The sequence below is a fragment of the Hemibagrus wyckioides genome, linkage group LG12 (genome assembly GCF_019097595.1).
Source record: "Hemibagrus wyckioides isolate EC202008001 linkage group LG12, SWU_Hwy_1.0, whole genome shotgun sequence".
Classification (NCBI taxonomy): Eukaryota; Metazoa; Chordata; class Actinopteri; order Siluriformes; family Bagridae; genus Hemibagrus; species Hemibagrus wyckioides.
The window spans coordinates 7347301-7365930 of NC_080721.1; the positions used below are offsets into that span (position 1 = coordinate 7347301).

The 18630-nt window shown below is 39.0% G+C and overlaps 1 protein-coding gene across 5 annotated transcripts in view; it reads left to right on the plus strand.

Moving 5' to 3' along the window:
* Positions 1 to 18630, plus strand: part of col16a1 (collagen, type XVI, alpha 1) — a 95212-nt gene that overhangs the window by 47330 nt on the left and 29252 nt on the right. For 2 of the 5 annotated variants that reach the window (XM_058405266.1, XM_058405269.1), the window contains exons 10-36: positions 199 to 234; positions 524 to 580; positions 1001 to 1036; positions 1187 to 1231; positions 1353 to 1391; positions 1599 to 1661; positions 2251 to 2295; positions 2408 to 2503; positions 3863 to 3898; positions 4051 to 4095; positions 4264 to 4299; positions 5785 to 5907; positions 7166 to 7201; positions 7902 to 7937; positions 8054 to 8143; positions 9157 to 9201; positions 10467 to 10502; positions 10597 to 10650; positions 11827 to 11871; positions 11989 to 12066; positions 12428 to 12466; positions 12573 to 12671; positions 16969 to 17082; positions 17627 to 17662; positions 17766 to 17819; positions 17896 to 17964; positions 18510 to 18563. In XM_058405266.1, coding sequence (XP_058261249.1) covers positions 199 to 234; positions 524 to 580; positions 1001 to 1036; positions 1187 to 1231; positions 1353 to 1391; positions 1599 to 1661; positions 2251 to 2295; positions 2408 to 2503; positions 3863 to 3898; positions 4051 to 4095; positions 4264 to 4299; positions 5785 to 5907; positions 7166 to 7201; positions 7902 to 7937; positions 8054 to 8143; positions 9157 to 9201; positions 10467 to 10502; positions 10597 to 10650; positions 11827 to 11871; positions 11989 to 12066; positions 12428 to 12466; positions 12573 to 12671; positions 16969 to 17082; positions 17627 to 17662; positions 17766 to 17819; positions 17896 to 17964; positions 18510 to 18563 — 1542 coding nt within the window. The remainder of the gene's footprint in view (positions 1 to 198; positions 235 to 523; positions 581 to 1000; positions 1037 to 1186; positions 1232 to 1352; positions 1392 to 1598; positions 1662 to 2250; positions 2296 to 2407; positions 2504 to 3862; positions 3899 to 4050; positions 4096 to 4263; positions 4300 to 5784; positions 5908 to 7165; positions 7202 to 7901; positions 7938 to 8053; positions 8144 to 9156; positions 9202 to 10466; positions 10503 to 10596; positions 10651 to 11826; positions 11872 to 11988; positions 12067 to 12427; positions 12467 to 12572; positions 12672 to 16968; positions 17083 to 17626; positions 17663 to 17765; positions 17820 to 17895; positions 17965 to 18509; positions 18564 to 18630) is intronic. The other 3 variants (XM_058405268.1, XM_058405270.1, XM_058405267.1) reach the window with 2 other exon arrangements.

An 18630-nucleotide genomic window follows, 5' to 3' on the forward strand; every position in this document is an offset into this window, starting at 1 on the left:
CCCACCCCCACCCCCACCATCTACCCCACCTCTTCCCTCGCTGTTTACCCCCCCCCCTTTTTATATGCGCTGTATTTTTTTTTTGCTCCATCCTTCGTTTTTAAACTGTGCTTTACTGCCATCCTCAGTCCAACATGTGAAATTCTGAGTCGCCGTGTGTTTAGTGAAATGATTTGGCTTTTTTACTTTTTCTCCTAGTGCGCAGGCTGCGTGTTGATCACTCAGGATCAAAATGTGGGTATAACAGTAATGTTTGCCACATATCGAGCATGTATTGCACCATATGCATGAACATCCTTTGGACAGTGTTCCACTTGTTCATATTCCGCCCAAGGTAGCAGCTTTTGGAGAGCTGTTACGAGAGAAAATCTGTAAGAGGGATTTGCAGCTTGAGATGTGAAATACAGAGTCACGCTGCATGATGCACTTCCACTCGGCTTGTGCGAGCACGCTCCATGTACACACAGGCCACGCTGGGGTGTTCTGCATGTTGTGTTATAACAGGTTCTCTGCTGTGTTGCAGCTCGTCCAGGAAGGGGATGCGGGTCAGCGTGGCCTGAAAGGAGAAAAAGGAGAGCGGGTAAGAATTAGCAGTTTGTTCACTGACTTGCATTTGGCAAAGCACAAAAAAGCACAGCTGTCATTCACGGCCCAGACCTGCAGAGATTAGACAAGCCAGTCAGCGAGTGCACAGGGAGCTTCATTTGTTTTGGCGTCATTAAGCTCTGGCTCATTAGAGACTGCTGTTTTTTTTTTTTTGTTTTTTTTGCCAAAGCGTCCCTTTGAATACGCTGACTTTTCCAAGCTTTCATTATTTTTGGCATTGTCTACTGACTGATACATTAATAGCAAAGCCCATCTCCTTAATGGGAGGCTATGAGATGATCATGAGAGGATATTAAACTGTCTTTGTGCTTCTCTTGGTTGGAACCATTAGAATACTTTTTAAGAGGATTACATTTTATACCACTATGCAATGATCCTTTTAATCCATCTGCAGGGTCTGGACTGCACCGGAGCTGGAGTTCCCGGTCGAGTAAGTTCCTCACCTTTCCCCACAGCGTTCCTTTCAATTTCACTATTGATTGTTGTGTAATTGAAAGACGCCATGACGGGCAGGAGGGTGTTTTGTTGTTTTTGTTGTTGTTGATTTTTTTATTGCTTAGCCTATGTGCTTGCGTTTTAGTGTCCAGAAGGAGGGAAGGGGGAGAAAGGAGAGAAAGGAGAGCCGGTAAGTGTGTGCTCCTGTGAGATCAATGGATTGTTGGAGAGGTTCTGCTTGAGCCGAGGGATATATCTTGATCCCGTTTCCACTCTTCGATTCAACCGTTCCTTATTCGCTTATATTTCAGGGTCTGTCTGGAAACTGGGAGGCGGCTTTAGGAATTAAGGTGAAAAATAAAGCACTAATGGTTTTGTGCTGTTCTTCTTTGTGTACGTCTGATGGTTATTAGGGTTTATTGAATTTCGTTGAGTTAAAGATCAGGGGAGCTATTAAAATGATCAGTTAGATTAAAGACAAAGCCCAGAGCTTTTCACTCTCTGTCTCTCTTTGTCACTGTTTAATTCACACTCATTCTTTCCTCTTTCACTTTCAGGGAGATAAAGGACAGAAGGGTGAGGTCGGATCCCAGGGTCTCACCGGAAGTCCAGGGAAAGATGTATGTCGACGATCTCCATTAGCACATATTTACTGCTCTATTCTCGATGAAAATATGTCATTATTCAGTGCAGTTGGTCTCTTTGTATTTTGCTATTACCTAAGTGTGTACACTCCATGGTCTTTAAAATCCATACATTCATAGTACATAGCTTTTTAAAAGCGTTATAAGGAATTACACTCCATTTAAGCTGCTCTCTTCCCCAACTGTTCCCTATTCTGCAAGATCTCTTTAGAACTTAAATCTCCTTAATGCCTCATAGATTACCTTAGACCAACAAAGGCCCCTAAATCAATTCTTCTCCATTGATTCTTTTAAATGGAGAGTCGGAGCGTATTAACCAAGATTTAAACACCCTAATCTTTTTTTTTTCTTTTGCCAGGAAACGAGCACGCTAACAGATTCACTGCTTTGTGCGTGTTTACAGTTTTAATTTGTTTTTTAATTCAAAATTGTTTATCTGGTTAAACCAACCTTCACTGATGACCTGATTGTTTTAGATCGAACAAATAACTTCTGCAGCGTTCCGGCGGTGTGTGTCATCGCTCTGTAGGCATGTAAAGTGGTGTAACACTCTGTCTTGTTCTAGGGTCGTGCTGGATCTATTTGCGTTGTGGGTCCTAAAGGGCAGAAGGTAAACCTGACTGAGCCTTCGCAATCGATTTTAACATTTAAAGATTGATTTTGCGCTTTGCGTTTCACACTGTAGCATATAAACGTTTTAACTGCTTTGACTGATTTAAAAGGGAAACACAGGTTCTGTTGGTCCAGAGGGGCTTGCAGGAGAACCAGGCCTACCAGGACTTCCCGGACCTCCTGGCACTGGCATACCAGGAAAACCTGTAAGCATTTAATCATAAGGTCTCGGATTACACACATCTACTTATTGGATTTTGCCTCTGTGTCCTCAGGTAGTGCATGGTCTTACATATTAATCATTTTTCCAAAAACTAATAAAACACTTTTACTTAATTACACACACACACACACTTAGGGGCCACTTCATTAGGAACACCATACTAATACCAGGTAGGTCCTTTCCTATGCTCTCAGAACAGCCTTGATTCGATGCGGCATGGATTCCACAATATACTGGAAACATTTAGTCCATGTTGACATGATTGCAGCTGCACGTTCATGCCAGACGTTCTACCACACTTCAAAAAAGCTCTATTCTATTCAGATCTGGTGCGTGGGAATGTCACTGAACACAGTGTCGTGTTCATGGAACCCGTTAGAGATGACCTTCATCATTATCAAGTAGCTGTTATTAGATGGGTTAATTGTTGCCTTAAAGGGTTACACATGCTCAGCAACAATACTCAGGCATTCAAATGATGCTCAGTAGATAAGTGTGCCAAGAAAACTAGCACTAAAAAAACTCAAAAAAACTTTTTTTTCTTGCTATGTTTCCTCCCAAGAGAGTTCTTAGACTGATGGTATTCTTAGACTCTGACCTAGTGAACCAGTATCAGGATGTATTCATTGACTGAGACTTCAAAGCACTTCTCTGTAAGACGCTCTGGATGAGGACGTCTGCCAAATACAATAAATATAAATGTAAATGTAAGAAAACATTCACCAAGTGACACAAGGCAGGTTGAGTCCATGGATTTATTTATTTATTTTATCCTGAAACCTGATTCTGACTTTACCATCTGCATGCAACAGCATAAAGCAAGATTCAGATTGGATCAGACCAGATAACTTTTGTCCTCTCTCTTCTCTTTAACTGTCCAGTTTCATTGTCCATTGTAGCGAAGGTTGGTCTTCTGCTATTGCAGCCCATCAAACTCAAAGCTTGACGTGCATTCTGAGATGCTTTTCTGCTTTGTGATGATTTGTAATGAGTGGCCATTTGAGATATTTGGAGCTTTTCTGCCAGAAAGACATTTCCTCCAGGTTTCTACCTGAAGCCTGTACTGTTCAATGTTGTCATTTCAGCTAACAACTAACATGTGATATCGACTCAGTTAGGTTTATTATGCTTTATCATTACACATGCTTTCATCAGAATTAGCGTTAATCTTGCAATACATTCTGACATTGTGTTGCATTTATTTTCAGTGACTGATTAAAGTAAAAGACTTCAGGACCCCTGTGCATAATGATTTATGACACTCATGCGGATTTATCTTTATTAAAGTAATTCTGGCTGATGAACCGTTTGACTGAAGATCCTCTTCTTTATTTTCACTCAGGGGAGCCCTGGCCTACCTGGATCAAAGGGAGACAAAGTAAGAGAAGCAGAATTTTACTGATTATTGTAAGAATTTCTTAGACCCAAGTCCAATTGTTTCTCTTCAGCAGATTCTCCTCATGACTACATCATGAGGCGTTTCAAAGAACTGCGTCTGATCAAAGTATTATCTGTATTTCACTGTTCCAGGGGGATGCTGGGATACCTGGGAAGGATGGAATGACAGGTGATCCGGTAAGTCTGATGATCCTTTTATGTCAAGAACATCATTTCAAATTATTATTCAGAGGCCGCTGTCTATTCAACATAATCAGTGCCACTTCCTCTAGGCCATTATCTCTATAATTATAATCTACAATAAAGTAGAAAAGCTGGTTACTTTGGTGCTTTGGGTTCTTGCAGGGTCCAAGAGGTCCAGGTGGCTCCAAAGGTGAAAAGGTGAGCCAATACAAAACTATGTAGACTTGTATCATTTAAAAATGGATATAAACTAATTTACTGTGTCACACTGATTAGAAGAATCTTAATTAAAGACTATTAATTGTTTTTTTTATTATTTATTGAAAATATATTTTTATTTTATTTAGTGTTTTTTGGTTGTTGTTTTTTTTTTAATCTTGATACAGCATTTATCTATGTATAATATTTAAACATTTAGACGTAGAAGTGATGTTTTTAGAAGTGATGTAGAACTGTGTTTTTAGTAGACTTTTTAACAAATTCCTTTATAGCTATTTTGAGTATGAGATGATTAGGTAGAAATTATTAATTAATAACAAATACTAAAACATTCCCATCTACCTGAGTCTCATTGACCGACTCCTGGAACTGACCAGAAAAAATTATTTCCATTTCCATTTATTTTGCTTTTCTTCTGAAAGTTCTGTGTTAAATCATTGTGTTCCAGCGTCATTAAGATTCATTAAACCAGCAGTGTTCCTGTCCATGTGACTAATCCAGATTACTTCACTCAATGATTTGTCTTAAACAATCTTTCCCTCTGATTATATTTTAATAATGTTAATCTAGTACACTAGAGACGGAGCAAGAGACTGAGCTGCTTTACAGCATCTGGGTGCCAGATGAAATCTTTCAGGCCTCCAAACCATGACGTAGTCTAGGTGAAGTTCTAGTTGTAAGCATATGTTACTGTTAGATGTCAGCCATTACATGGCTGTCAGGCAAGAGTTAAAAAAACAAAACAAAAACACAGGAGTAATAGAAACAAAATTTATTAGTAGCTTTTAATGTCAGTGTTTTCATCTCCTGATAAACAGGATAGTGAGCTGCATGGCTCTTAACTACCAAAGCGCAGCTTGACAGCTTGAGGCAGCTTGAAGAGCATTCAGCGTGCCATCCCATCCCATATCACCGGCATTGTGAAACATCGATTCGAATTACCTTTATATATCGGTCACATGCTGCGACTTCAAAATGTGCTGTGTGGCTACGTTAAAGTGGTTTATTCTACTGAGTGAGGTAATATAGGAACTGTAGAGCTACAACAGCAGCGAAGCAGCATGCTTTGATTCCTATTATAATCTAAACTTCTTGAAAGTTCACAGAGCAGTTACAGTAGAAACGAAAGCTCCATTCACTCCGTGTACACAACACATGCGCACCACATCAGGCTTTGATTCTAGTTCCTGCAGTGCTGCAATGTTCTCTGCTTTCTTCTCCCTCCTGTGCTTCCCCTCTACCTGACCCCGAGCTTCATTCATGTCCCTGCTAAATTGAAAACATGGCTCAGTGTTTCCTCAAAACTGATTAAAGAATAAAATGTAGACAAAATAAACTTGAACAGTCGTGTGTCCTCCTAAGTGGGTCGCTTATGTGTGCCTGTATGTGGGAAATTGTGTACAGTCATAGAAACCTTGTTGATTATTTGTATATTTTATGAATATAATTTCTTGCCAATTTAAGGGTGACCCATGTGAAGTTTGTCCAGTGCTGCCGAAGGATTTGAGCGAAACCACAATCCTTCAGGGGAAGCCTGGTCCCAAAGGAGAACCCGGAGCACCAGGCATGGGAGACCAGGGTTTGCCTGTACGTTCATTTCTACTAGAAAATAAAATATGCATAGATCTATTAATAATTTAAACTTCATTTTTTATTCTGAATATCTGTAAAGCTGCTTTGCGACAATGCTCAGCGTTAAAATCATTAAACAAATAAAATTGAATTGAATTTTCAATTGTATGAATTTGATATACAGACAATTTCTTGTATGCCTAAGTAGCTATTTTAATCTTGAAGATCTTTCATCTAAGTCCTGTGCAATGACGCCATTTAAATCTCTGTCTATCTTTCACACCTACAGCATGATAAAACCTGTTACACTGACATGACACTCAAGAATAGATGTGTGAATTAATGCGAAATCCTAAGGTCTCATGAGCACAAGCTGTCTTTATTATCTTTTGAAAGTTTGAAAGAGCATACACTCCTGCTTTCTGAATTCTAGGACTTTTCCATGTGCTGCAGTCAGTCAATATATTATCTTGCCTCGGCATGCTCTTCTTCCTATCCTTATTTTTTAGTTAGGTTACCTTGTAGGAGGCAATCCTCGCCTCTTTTTTTTGAACCGATGGAACAATGCTTCAAGCCTGCTGGGTTTATATCCAATGAGTAACGATGCCCTTATTCTGCTTGCCACCAACCAAGCCAGATAATCATATTCTATCTCACATAATTATAGCCACTGGGAGCGTTTTTATAACTCATCTGTTAAGGCCTGGTGATTTTTCTCTAAACAAAACCCCTATTCCATTGTCAACAGCAGCAGGTTTTCCCCCCTTTCATCTGGCTTGAGGAGGCTGAGATGAAATCTCCGCAGCGTAATGTGTGCTTTACGACTCTTCCATTATATATATATATATATATATATATATATATATATATATATATATATATATATATATATATATTTATTTATTTATTTTTTTTTTTTTTACCTATTTATTCTTACTGTCTGTTCCACCATGTGAGAAAAATAAAATCTACCAAATAAGAGTCTGCTTGGCCCACCTTAAGACAGTGGTGTGCATTTCACTGTAACAATTTGCAATAACGTCAGAGTCAATTCCTCATAGTCAGATATGGGCCTGGGGAAAAGGGGAGGACAGTTGGAGAGAGCAAAGAAGGGCAGGAATGGGAGATAAATGGAGAAAAGGAGTGTGTGTGTGAGTAAAAGAGAGAGAAAGAGAATGGCTGAAAAGTGATAGAGCATTAAGAGAGCACTGCCATCCTGTATAAGACGGGTTTGAATCTTTCATTTATTTATTTTTTTTTTCTCTCCTCCTAGGGATCTCCAGGGGAAAACGGAATACCAGGAGAAAAGGTTTGTACTGACTCATATATCACCAATTAAAGGAGCAGTTTGTAACCATTTCAAGTCAGACCATGAAAATATTACAATAATGACAAATTTCCATTCACTCCAAACAAACGCACTGAGGACGTCTCGTAAGAAGCCTTGTAAGGAAAGGAGGCAGAACTGAGTGGTTTTCTGATGAGGGGTGGGGTTAATTAAGGTCCAATAGAGGTGGAGCTCATTTGTATGGCAAATAAGTGGCATCAATTGCCTGGGTTTATTTGTACAATATAGAACCGAATATAATATTACTATATGATTGTGTGACGTCAGACTGAATTATTTGACATACACCTATAGTGTCATTACATCATAGTATTTTATGTGAAAATATATGTTTGTTTGTTTGTTTGTATTTTTGGCATGTGTTAATAACCTTGAGGTGTAAACTCTCAGAGGGATATTCTTCTGTAGTTCAGGACTTCAGACATATTGTGATGTACCAAACAGCAAGCACGCCTTTAAACAAGGTCTAAAAGTCTTACGCTCTCCTCAAAGAACTACTGTTATTAAATCATTTATCAAAACCTAGTGCTGACTTGACACTGCAGAAAGTGTGTTTTGACAAGCCGTGCATGTCCATTGTGTCCTCCGTCTTTATGCTTCCTGTTTTCAGCTATGAAGTGTTCACAGAGAGCCGAATGTTTCATCACTGTTTGTTTCACAGGGAGAGCGAGGCTTAGGAGGGGCCAAAGGGGAGAAGGTGAGTTTGGACTTTTGCAGAATTACAGTGTAAAGATGAAGCATCTCTCTGCTGTTCAAGGCAGAAACACTCAGGCTAGGTTCCCAAACCCATCTGTCTTCTTCTGTCCTTGTCAGGGTGAGCCGTGTGCTATGTGCCCCACGAATGGTGTTTTGAGCCATCAGAGGCAGCAGGAAAAAGGGAAGCCAGGAGAGAAGGGAGAGCAGGTGAGTTATGTTATTCTTGAGTGGAGCTGTTTATTTTAGGAACTTAGCAGGAAGAAATTGGCATAGGTCTATAAAAAGTGAATCATATTACGTTTCACGAGTTTTATTTTTGTATTGATGTTATTGTACTGGGTTTTTCCAACATTCTATTTTTTATTTTTTTACTTTCTTTTTTTTTTTCTTTTTTTTTTTTTGACACACCGATCAGGCACAACTTTATGAACACCTTTATGACCACCTGCCTAATATTGTGTTGGCCCCCCCTTTCACTGCCAAAACAGCTCTGACCCATCGAGGCATGGACACCACTAGATCCCTGAAGGTGTGCTGGGGTATCTGGCACCAAGATGTTAGCAGCAGATCCTTTAAGTCTTGTAATTTGCGAGGTGGGGCCTCCATGGATCAGACTTGTTTGTGCAGCACATCCCACAGATGCTCGATTAGTTTGAGAACTGGGGACTTTGTAGGCCAAGTCAACACCTCAACCCCGTTGTTGTGCTCATCAAACCATTCCTGAACCATTTTTGCGTTGTGGCACGGTGCATTATCCTGCTGAAAGAGGCCACAGCCTTCAGGGAATACCATTTCCATGAAAGGGTGTACATGGTCTGCAACAGTGCTTAGGTAGGTGGTACGTGTCAAAGTACCTGTCTGGTCTGTGGCTATGCATCTCCATATGCAACAAACTGTGATGCACTGTGTATTCTGACACCTTTCTATCAGAACCAGCATTAACAACAGTAGCTTGTCTGTTGGATCGGATCACATGGGCCAGCCTTTGCTCCCCATGTGCATCAGTGAGCCTTGGCCACCCATGACCGTCACCAGTTCACCACTGTTCATTGCTTGGACCACAGTTTTGTGGATGCTCTGATCTAGTTATCTAGCTATCACAATTTGGCCCTTGTCAGACTTGCTCAGTTCCTTACGCTTGTTCATTTTTCCTGCTTCTAACACATCAACGTTGAGGACAAAATATATATATATTTAATAATTTGTCTTTTTTTCCTCAGGGAGCACCAGGTCCAATTGGTCTGTCTGGACTCAAAGGGGAAAAGGTCTGTCCTTTTGAGCATGCTTACATATTAATCATGTTCCTCTAATAGTTGATTTTTTTTTACAGTCAATACTGGTATTGTTCTGATGCCCTGCTTATATACTGGGACTACTCTGTTACTGAGATCTGAAATCGTGATGAAATGTAAGTTTAATTGCTGTTTTAATGAACAGACGCAAAATGACAGTGATCTGGATATCCTTCATGATGAATGATGGCAATCAAACCGAAGCAGATTGCAAATTGTGCTCTGTTAAAATATCATGAGGACCTTCAGCGTCTTCTTACAACATCTGATAAAATCGAGCAGGAGGAAGATCATTGTTAGCAGCACCTGGCAGAAGTGCCATACTCTAGATAGAGGATATCTACATAAAACTTCTACAGAAAGGTGTACTGATCTTGACGATTAGCCACGGTCGGTGGTTGTCAGTCAGGATTCTGACGCAATGGAAAAGGTGTTTTCTTTTCATTTTTCCACTTCATTTAAACTCAACCAGCCAGTGTTGAAAGGATGAGCCTAGTAGCTTAAATACATGTACTCACATGAACACATGCACTTTTTGTGAACCCAAACATGATTATTGTAAACAGAGATGCCGGAGATCCATTAAAACTATTAAAAGTCATTACAGTATCAGTATTTATGATTATTTAAGCTCTCAGGAGACGATATTGTCTTGCTTTTATGATCTCAGCGTTCATATACATGCAAATTTGAAATGATCACAGAAAACATGTACTCAAGCACATCTCCACATCTCCTAAAAAAATTACAGGAGATTAACGTTTGAAACCTGATCATGCTATTTGGAAAAATGTAGCTACAGATACAGGTTTTATCCATCCCATGCAAATTCAATATTCCGTGCTGTTCAATATTCCTGTGGGAAAAGTAAAACACTTAAGTGTTCACTTGTAAACACACTAAGACACTGAGTCAATAAGTATTGGCCTAAATGAAGTGTGACTCAACAGACCTGCCTGTGTACATGACATGTAACACGGATCAGTCCAATGAATGTGCAAAGTAATTTGAATATTATGAACAAAAACATGCTGAATATTGTCACTTACTCTACACTTACAGTAGATATTATTTACCACCGTTCTATATTAACATCATATTTAATAGCATATAACCACTGAACAATACTTTTAGGAAAGTATTATTTTATTAATGTATCATTTAGAAAGCTCTACCTACTAGATGAAGTGATGGCTGACTGACATGGCTGTTTGTGATGTCTTTTATTTCTGCTACAGGGTGACGCAGGAAGCAAAGGCGCTGAGGGGAAAATTGTACGACTGCTTTATTCATATCCATATTTGGATTTACAATAAATGGCCAGAATGTTTAACATTATTGAAACAACTCATGGAAAATCCGTTTCAGGGAAAGACTGGTCCGAGAGGTCTGAGTGGCAAGGAAGGATCGAAAGGAGAAAAGGTGATGAACTGCTGTGGAGTGAAATGAGAGGACATTTTTTTTGCTGCATTGCAGAGTGAAATTTTTGGAGGAGAAATGCAACCTTGGGCTACTGACTTCACAGTGGATCAGTAAATTAATGCACATGGTTGCACAGACTGTAAATGAGCAGATGCGTGATGGCCTGGGAAAACCCTTTACCTGGGAAAATCTTGACACTTTGTCCTCGTGAACTGAATTATTTTTTGCACATATGTCTACCTCAAGCTCGAGAAAAGTCGGCTTAACTTTACTAAGAGAACAGGGATAAAATGTAAATAAATAAAATATATAAATATATATTCCCAATTCCACTGAACAACACCAACAAACAAAAGTGTGTGCTGTAATAGGAAAATAATCAACAAGAAGTTGGTGTAATGTGACCCAATGGAAAGCAGAGTTACTATTTCCGCCTCAAAGTTGATTATTTTCCAATAACCTCACATGCTGCCGTTTTTATTCCTTTTATACCACAGCAAATTGATGTTAACGGTTTTTTTTTCATTTAAATGAAAACATTTGACATGAATTTCTCATGTTAGAATCGCTTGTGTTATTGCAGCTAACACGAGCCAATCAGGTTTGAGAATTCACCAGTGTTTATAAGTAATATAATCTGCATCTGCTCAAAACCTAAAAATAATAAACATAACCACTCCTTCGTAGCCTACAGCCGTTTTTCCAGCCCCATTTATTTTAAACGTGCATTTTATCTACTTGACACGATCTTTGCATAAAAGCCAAGGCAAGATTACATAGTAAATAAAAACACTTTCATGTTGTTATTCTTATATAATTATTCATATTGTTTCTTAGAATTGAGGTCTCAACCTATAGTATGTTATAGACTTATTATTTTTGGCTCAGTCTCAGCAGCATCTCATGGGTTTTCCAAGGCGACCATTCCTAATGTAGGATATCTATGAATATTTAAACTTTTTTGCATTGAAATAGATACACTTGGCAACGTTTATCTTTATCGGGCTCTGCCAGATTTAATAGTAGAAGTGTGAGCAATTATCACTTGCTGACCTTTCTATAGGTTTTGCTTTCTAATCAGTGCAAAGTTCTACCATATGCTGAAAAAAATAACGTCATGTGATGTGATAATGTGACCCTGTGAGTATCCGTTGGATCTGATTGTATTCTGTGTAGGGAGATGGTGGTGAGTCTGGTTTACCCGGAGTCAAAGGTGAAAAGGTGAGCTGGGATTATGTTTTTGTGTGTGTGTGTGTGTGTGTGTTTGTGCACGTGTGTCTTCTAAATGAAGCTTTGTTTGCAAGCATGTAAATGTGATCCCTTCATTGTGTGTCTTAGGGAGACTCGTGTGGGGTGTGTTCAGATACCCTGTCTGAAGTAAAAGGAGGGAAGATCATGATTAAGGTGCCGGGAGAGGTGTGTCTTGCTTTTATGATCTCAGTGTTTCACTTGCATTCTTAAGATATAATATTTTTTAGAATACGTTGTGCTTGATACGTCTCTCTCTCTCTCTCTCTCTCTCTCTCTCTCGCACCCCCTCTCTCTTTCTCTCTCTCTCTCTCTCTCTCGCAGCATATTTTTTATTCTGTAATCAAGTATCCAAGCATTCACTAAACAAAATGTCATGAAAACAAAAAACAATACATAGTGTCTGTTGCAGACGTAATTTCTTCTAAGATCTGGACAAAAAACATGGTTGTTTCGTTGCGATTTGATCTTATCCAGATATCAGCGAGGGACTGACTCTTAAATTAATCCTGCTTTCAATCTATCTCAGCAGGGACCTCAAGGCCCTCAAGGACTGAAAGGAGATAAAGTAAGTTAGTAGAGCTACAGGAATGCCAGGATTTATAGGAATGACTTTCTGGACATCATATTATCAACACATTGTCAGCTAATCACGAGTCTGTCCATGTCTGCAGGGTGATCAGGGTTTACAGGGAAAGCAGGGACTGGATGGATCACCAGGGTCTGCGGGACCAGCAGGAAAACCCGGGAGAGAAGGAGTCAAAGGACAGAAGGTAACATGATAGATAGATAGATTAATAAATAAGGCTATGTCAGAAAGTGCATAGAGAAGTATGTGCAAGTTGTATTTACAGCAGATAAAGTGTAATTATATATTGTGCAAAAATGTGTGCATTATGTACATTGTATGTACAACAGTAACAGCAATAATATACAGTGTTTATACAGATAGTATACAGTATATATAAATATAGTGTAAATAAATATATATAAATAGATAGACAGACAGATAAACCAGGTGTAATCTATGAAGTGGACAATATGTACATTATAATCATATTACACAGAGAAAATATTATATTATAACAGAATGTACAGGGTGGAGCAGAACTGCAAGGTGGTGAAGTGTAGTGAGACGTGAGTGTCCTAGTGTAGAGTTCAGAAGATTTATGGTTGAAGGAAAAATACTGGCCTTAAACCTGCTGGTTCTGGTGAGGATGGACCGGTATCTCCTCCTGGATGGAAGGAGGTTGAACAGTTTATGACTCGGGTGGGAGGAGTCCTTGATGATTTTGTGTGCTCTGCGCAGACATCTACTGTGGAGAAGAGACTTGATGGCAGGTAGTTGGGTGCCGATGATGCGTTGGGCGGTTTTCACCACCTTTTGCAGTGATTTCTTTTCATACACTGTGGAGCTGCTATACCACACTGTGATGGAGCTCGTCAAGATGCTCTCAATAATGCAGCGGTAAAAGTTGGTCAGGATCTTGGGGGATAGGTGAACTTTTTTTAGTCTTCTCAGGAAGTAAAGACACTGTTGCGCTCTCAGAACCAGAGTTGAGATGTTCAGATGCCAAGACAGATCCTCAGAGATGTGGACACCCAGGAACTTAAAGCTCTACTTTAGACCCATTGATGTAGATAGGGGAGTGTCTGCTGCTGGTAGATTTCTGGAAGTCCACAATGAGCTCTTTGGTCTTTGTGGCATTGAGGGTGAGGTTGTTCATGGAACACCATGATGACAGGATTTGGATCTCCTCCCTGTAGGCTGATTCATCATTGTTGCTGATTCGGCCAACAACTGTGATATCATCTGCATATCTGGTGAAGAGTTATGAGTTGAGTTGAGGATTGAGTTGGAGTTATGCCACGGAGCACAGTCGTGGGTGAACAGGGAGTAGAGCAGTGGGCTCAGCACACAGCCTTGTGGGATGCCGGTGTTCAGGATGAGGAGAAAGAATTAGCAAATTTAAGAGAGAAAAAAGAGTGACTAAATAGCAGGACTCTACAAATTTACAAATAGATTTTCTTAATTATTTCTCTTGTTACCTAACATACTAAGAGCAATATATTCATAGAAAAGTTATATTCATAACTTTTTTTTTTCCACACATAAGCATGTAAAGACAGGTAAAAATTCATATTGTCTCAGCCAGCTCCGATAAATTCATTAATAAAAATCATTTGTTATAATGATTACAAAAATCTGATAAGATAAACACAAGTCTATTGGTAAAGAGCATTTAAATTTTTTTTTTAAAAAATAAACAAATAAAAAAAAAATTGTGTTGACAAATTGCTGTGGTGGAATAGAAATAAAACCCTTCAGGGTGTAATGTTAGAGTGCTTTATATCTGGCCAGATCAAACCATCCTGTCATTGATTATTTCCCCATAACACCACACCTGTTGTGTTTTATTCTAAACATGGGAATATTTTAGAGAGTTGTAAGGTACAGATAAAAAAAAGAGAGAGAGAGAGAGAGAGAAGCCAGCTGATTATCTCTCCACTTTTCTCTGTATATTTTTTGAGAGCAAATTAAATACTGTGATACATAATTCTGTATCATAAAAGGTTAGTTTTTCCCTTTTGGCTATCCCAAGTGTTAGGAGAGATTTTTTACATCGCCCTTGACTCAAATGAGTTCCAGAAAGAAGCTCAGACATATGGCTGAATACACCGGGAATTCTCTTCTAATAAGCACTCTTGATCCATCTGTCAGCACTGTAGCGCATCTTTCCAATGATTAAAGTCATGGTGCATTGCTATCAGTGTGTGTCTGAACATAACTTGCAGGCAAAGCTGAATTCAAATGAAGTCTTGCGAGTCAGGATGTGAAAGAAGTGAAGTGAAAATATGATGTGAACACAAATAAGATTTTTGATTTCAAAAATCAAAAGGACACATTATGCAAGCTGTACAGATACAGATATATAGTAGATATTGCATTCTGGGTTATATATACTGTATACAGCAGGGTTATGTGGGTTCAGTTCGAAAAGCGATGATAACATGGAAGAGGTGGAAACAAAAAGGATTATGTTTAGTGAGTGAGCTGAATGAAAGTGTTAGGATTGGGGATTGGAGGGAGGTTTTATGGGAATACACACTTAAAATTCATATAATTCTCTCATAATGATCATATAAAGTTTCTCCTAATGGTGTCTTACTCTTAAAGGAAAATGACAAAAACAAAATGTAATGGCAAATTTGGATAAGCCACAATTCCCATAATTACTCTAGGCTTCTTGATATATTATGACATAATATCATGGCTTGCTGCTTTGGTTTGAAAAGCCTTTAAAAGGAAGGATGTTTTTCATTTAGAACATGTCTACTAACAGCTGACAATCACAACTGCAATCATTCTTCACGTTGTAGTCATATGCGGTGTATAACTGACACACCACTGGTATTATAGCATTCACAAGAAAATCTTATCAAGGGGTCAACAATATAGTCGAACGTTTTTGAGTGAATAATGCATCAGAGTTTTATGACGGTGGACAAGACCTGCAGCTAGCTGTACCAGAGGAACCCAAGTTCTATTACAGCTAGATTTAATTCAAATGGCCACTTTAATTAAGATTACAAACGACTAAATGTAATAGACGTGGGCAGACGAGTGTTGAAGTACGATGCGCATGAGGTTTATTAACAACGAATCAAATCCAGACCAGGGCTAAACCACAAAAGTTCATCTGAAACAACAAAACTGTTTTGAATCCCAAATCACAGGAAATAAGGTAATGTGGACAATAATCAGAGAAAATGTGTATGAACTAAAATGTAGGTGGAAAGACTTCGCAAAGAGGATTTGTGAACCACATGCTAAACCATACAATGTTAACGTGAAGTTGGGAGCAGGGTTGCCAGATCTGTGTAACAAAACCATCCCACTAGCCAAACAAAACTAGGCCAATGACCAGTTAAACTAGAAACCCAATTAACATAAAACCTTTCCCAAATACTTTGAAATCCTGGAGAGTCCATACCATGGACATGAAAACAGTTACTCATTCACAGTCTCCTTACCAGTCCCCTTCATCACAACACCACCCAGCAGAGTTTTATTAGTAGAACACATATTGTGTAGAGTAAAATATTTACAAGACTTTCTGTCTTTAAACCAACTGGAAGAACATCAACCCACTGCAACGGATTGAAGTAGCCTGATGCTGCCAGAAAACTTCAGACTTGGCAACTATGGTTGTGAGTACTTAGTGATGAAGAGTGCTTAGTATTCATGAGAGGGAGACCTCTGCTGGCACGGAGGCGTAATATCATAGGTGTTTGGTACACTTGGAAAAGCAGCGCAAGGAAAACCTTCATTTTTATTCCGTCCGTTTATATACAGCTAAAATATAACTTACTTAAAGTAGATATATAGCACTGGGGGAAAAAAAAACAGACACAACCAATTTCCCTGCCTTTCAGTTATGGATCTTGTATTTCTAAAGTGCACTTTACACCCTGACTTAAGATCAAGCTTGTTTACAAGGTAGTGCAAAAACCCCAGAAGGAATTCAGGCTAAAGTTTTCACTTTGGCCATATTTTACCCCGTGACTTAACATGAACTTTTCACTTGTTGACCCTTCTGAATTTCAAATTCCCAAATATAATGGTCACTTGTAGCTTTTAAAAGATCTAATTACTTTGTTACTTTGTATAAAGCGGATCAGTGCATGAGCAAGCAGTAGGAAGGCATGCAATATGCATGGCGTGTGCTGCTTATTCACACAGCCTAACTTGTAAAAAGACTGAACGTGACATGAAAAGTAAAACACTCATGAAATATTAAAATGTACTCTGTGCTGAACAGCAAATGCTGACAGATAATGCTTTCAGAAGTGTAAACAGAGACGACTGCAACAAATTCGCTTGGGACAATAAATAAAAGTAATAAAAAAAAAAAGTGTGACAGCAATGAAACTAAATGACTTACATCCCATTTACATATCCCATTTACACATAAGTGGCAGGCGCCAGCGCCTCTGAAGTGGCGTCAAAGCTGCTTATGCTAAACACCAAGCCCTCAGGTCCTCTTGTCTTTTTGCCTCTGTTGCCAGGGCGACGCCTGTGACAGCTGTCCGACACTTCCTGTGGATTTGGGTGATGTCGTGGGCTTACCTGGACCCAAGGGAGAGAAAGGAGAAGCAGGTGATCCAGGCGTGGGGATGAAAGTGAGTTTCTCTATGTAGCTGCCTTTGCAGCTTCACGCAGTATATTGGTTTTCACGTGGGACTTAAAAGAACAGCGTGAGGCTACATTTAGATGGAAGCATCATTTATAAGCTATTGTCTATAAATGCGTAGCATATCTATGAAAATGTGATTTCACCTTGCTAAATAAAATTACCAAGAACTTCATCTTTTTTTATGATGTTGAACCCATTTTTTAATGATATATCTAAATAGCCAGCATTCTAATACACTTATTCAACACATCCCACAAGGTAATATAAAAAGCAAATCTTATTAGTGTTTATAGGGTCTGTTAATGCTTTTTGGACACACGCACACATTTGACTGATTTCAGAGGCCATTCTACTTAAGATATTGGATTAAATATGAAAATTGCATGTGCACCTACATCACGGTGTTAGTGATTTGTCAGCTTATAAAATATAAGCTTTTCTGTCCACGTATATTATCATACCCTGTTCTGAGCGAGGCATTATTTATTTTTTTTCCCACTAATCCACACCTTCACTCTGTTTCTATTTAGGGTGAACAAGGACCGAGAGGTATTCCTGGACCTGCTGTAAGTGCGATAAACAAGTCATGAGTGTTAGAAATTGATTACAGACAGATTTATAGCCGTTACCTCTACACTTTACTCCATGACATGTATAATTATGCTGCAGGGTCCAGTAGGACCACAGGGACCTTCTGGGATTAGAGGAGCAGTTGGAGAAAAGGTTTGTTTACTTTTGTAGACATCTAAGCCCTAAGGATGCACTTTTTCTCACCTGAATAAATTTGTGACCTCTACAGGGTCCGAAAGGAGAAATGGGACCCGAGGGTCCTCAGGGGCCGATCAGCGTCGGCATAACAGGACCTCCGGTAAGAACGTAGCAAATTTGATATAATCTGTGATTTGGATTCAGTTGACAGCAGACATGCTATAGTTCGATATTCGTGATACTCGTACATAATTGTTATTGTTATTGTACCTTGTATTTCAACATCAGAAACAGATGCCTTAATTATGCAATGTTTAGAGCTGCAATTTTGCACTCCTGAGCTCTCCAATCTGAAGGCAGCTTATAAGACAGCTGTCATAGAAGCTTCCATAATTTTGCTAAAAATCCTCTTTGGCAAATAAAGCAATCACAGGATGAGAGTTGCATTACAATCTGCTGTTTCATAACACCTATTATGGTTTCAACAAAAGGCTAAAAGAATGCTAAAAGTAACATGAAGGATGAATTATATACATTATATAAAAATGCATCCACTATATTCCGTGCACTGTATAAAAAATGGAATATTGGCACCCCCCTGAATTTACAGTCAGGCTTGTTTGGTGAAATTGGTAAAATGTATAAAATAAAAATTATTGTGTCTCGCTAATGCCAATGTGTGATTTGTTTGTTGTTGTATCATAGGGAAGAGACGGTATTCCTGGCCCTCAAGGAATCCCAGGAGCAGATGGGAGACCGGTGAGTATAATGTTTGCACCTCTTTTGGACTCTTGGTTCCACTCTTTTTCTTCTGAACAATTCTGCT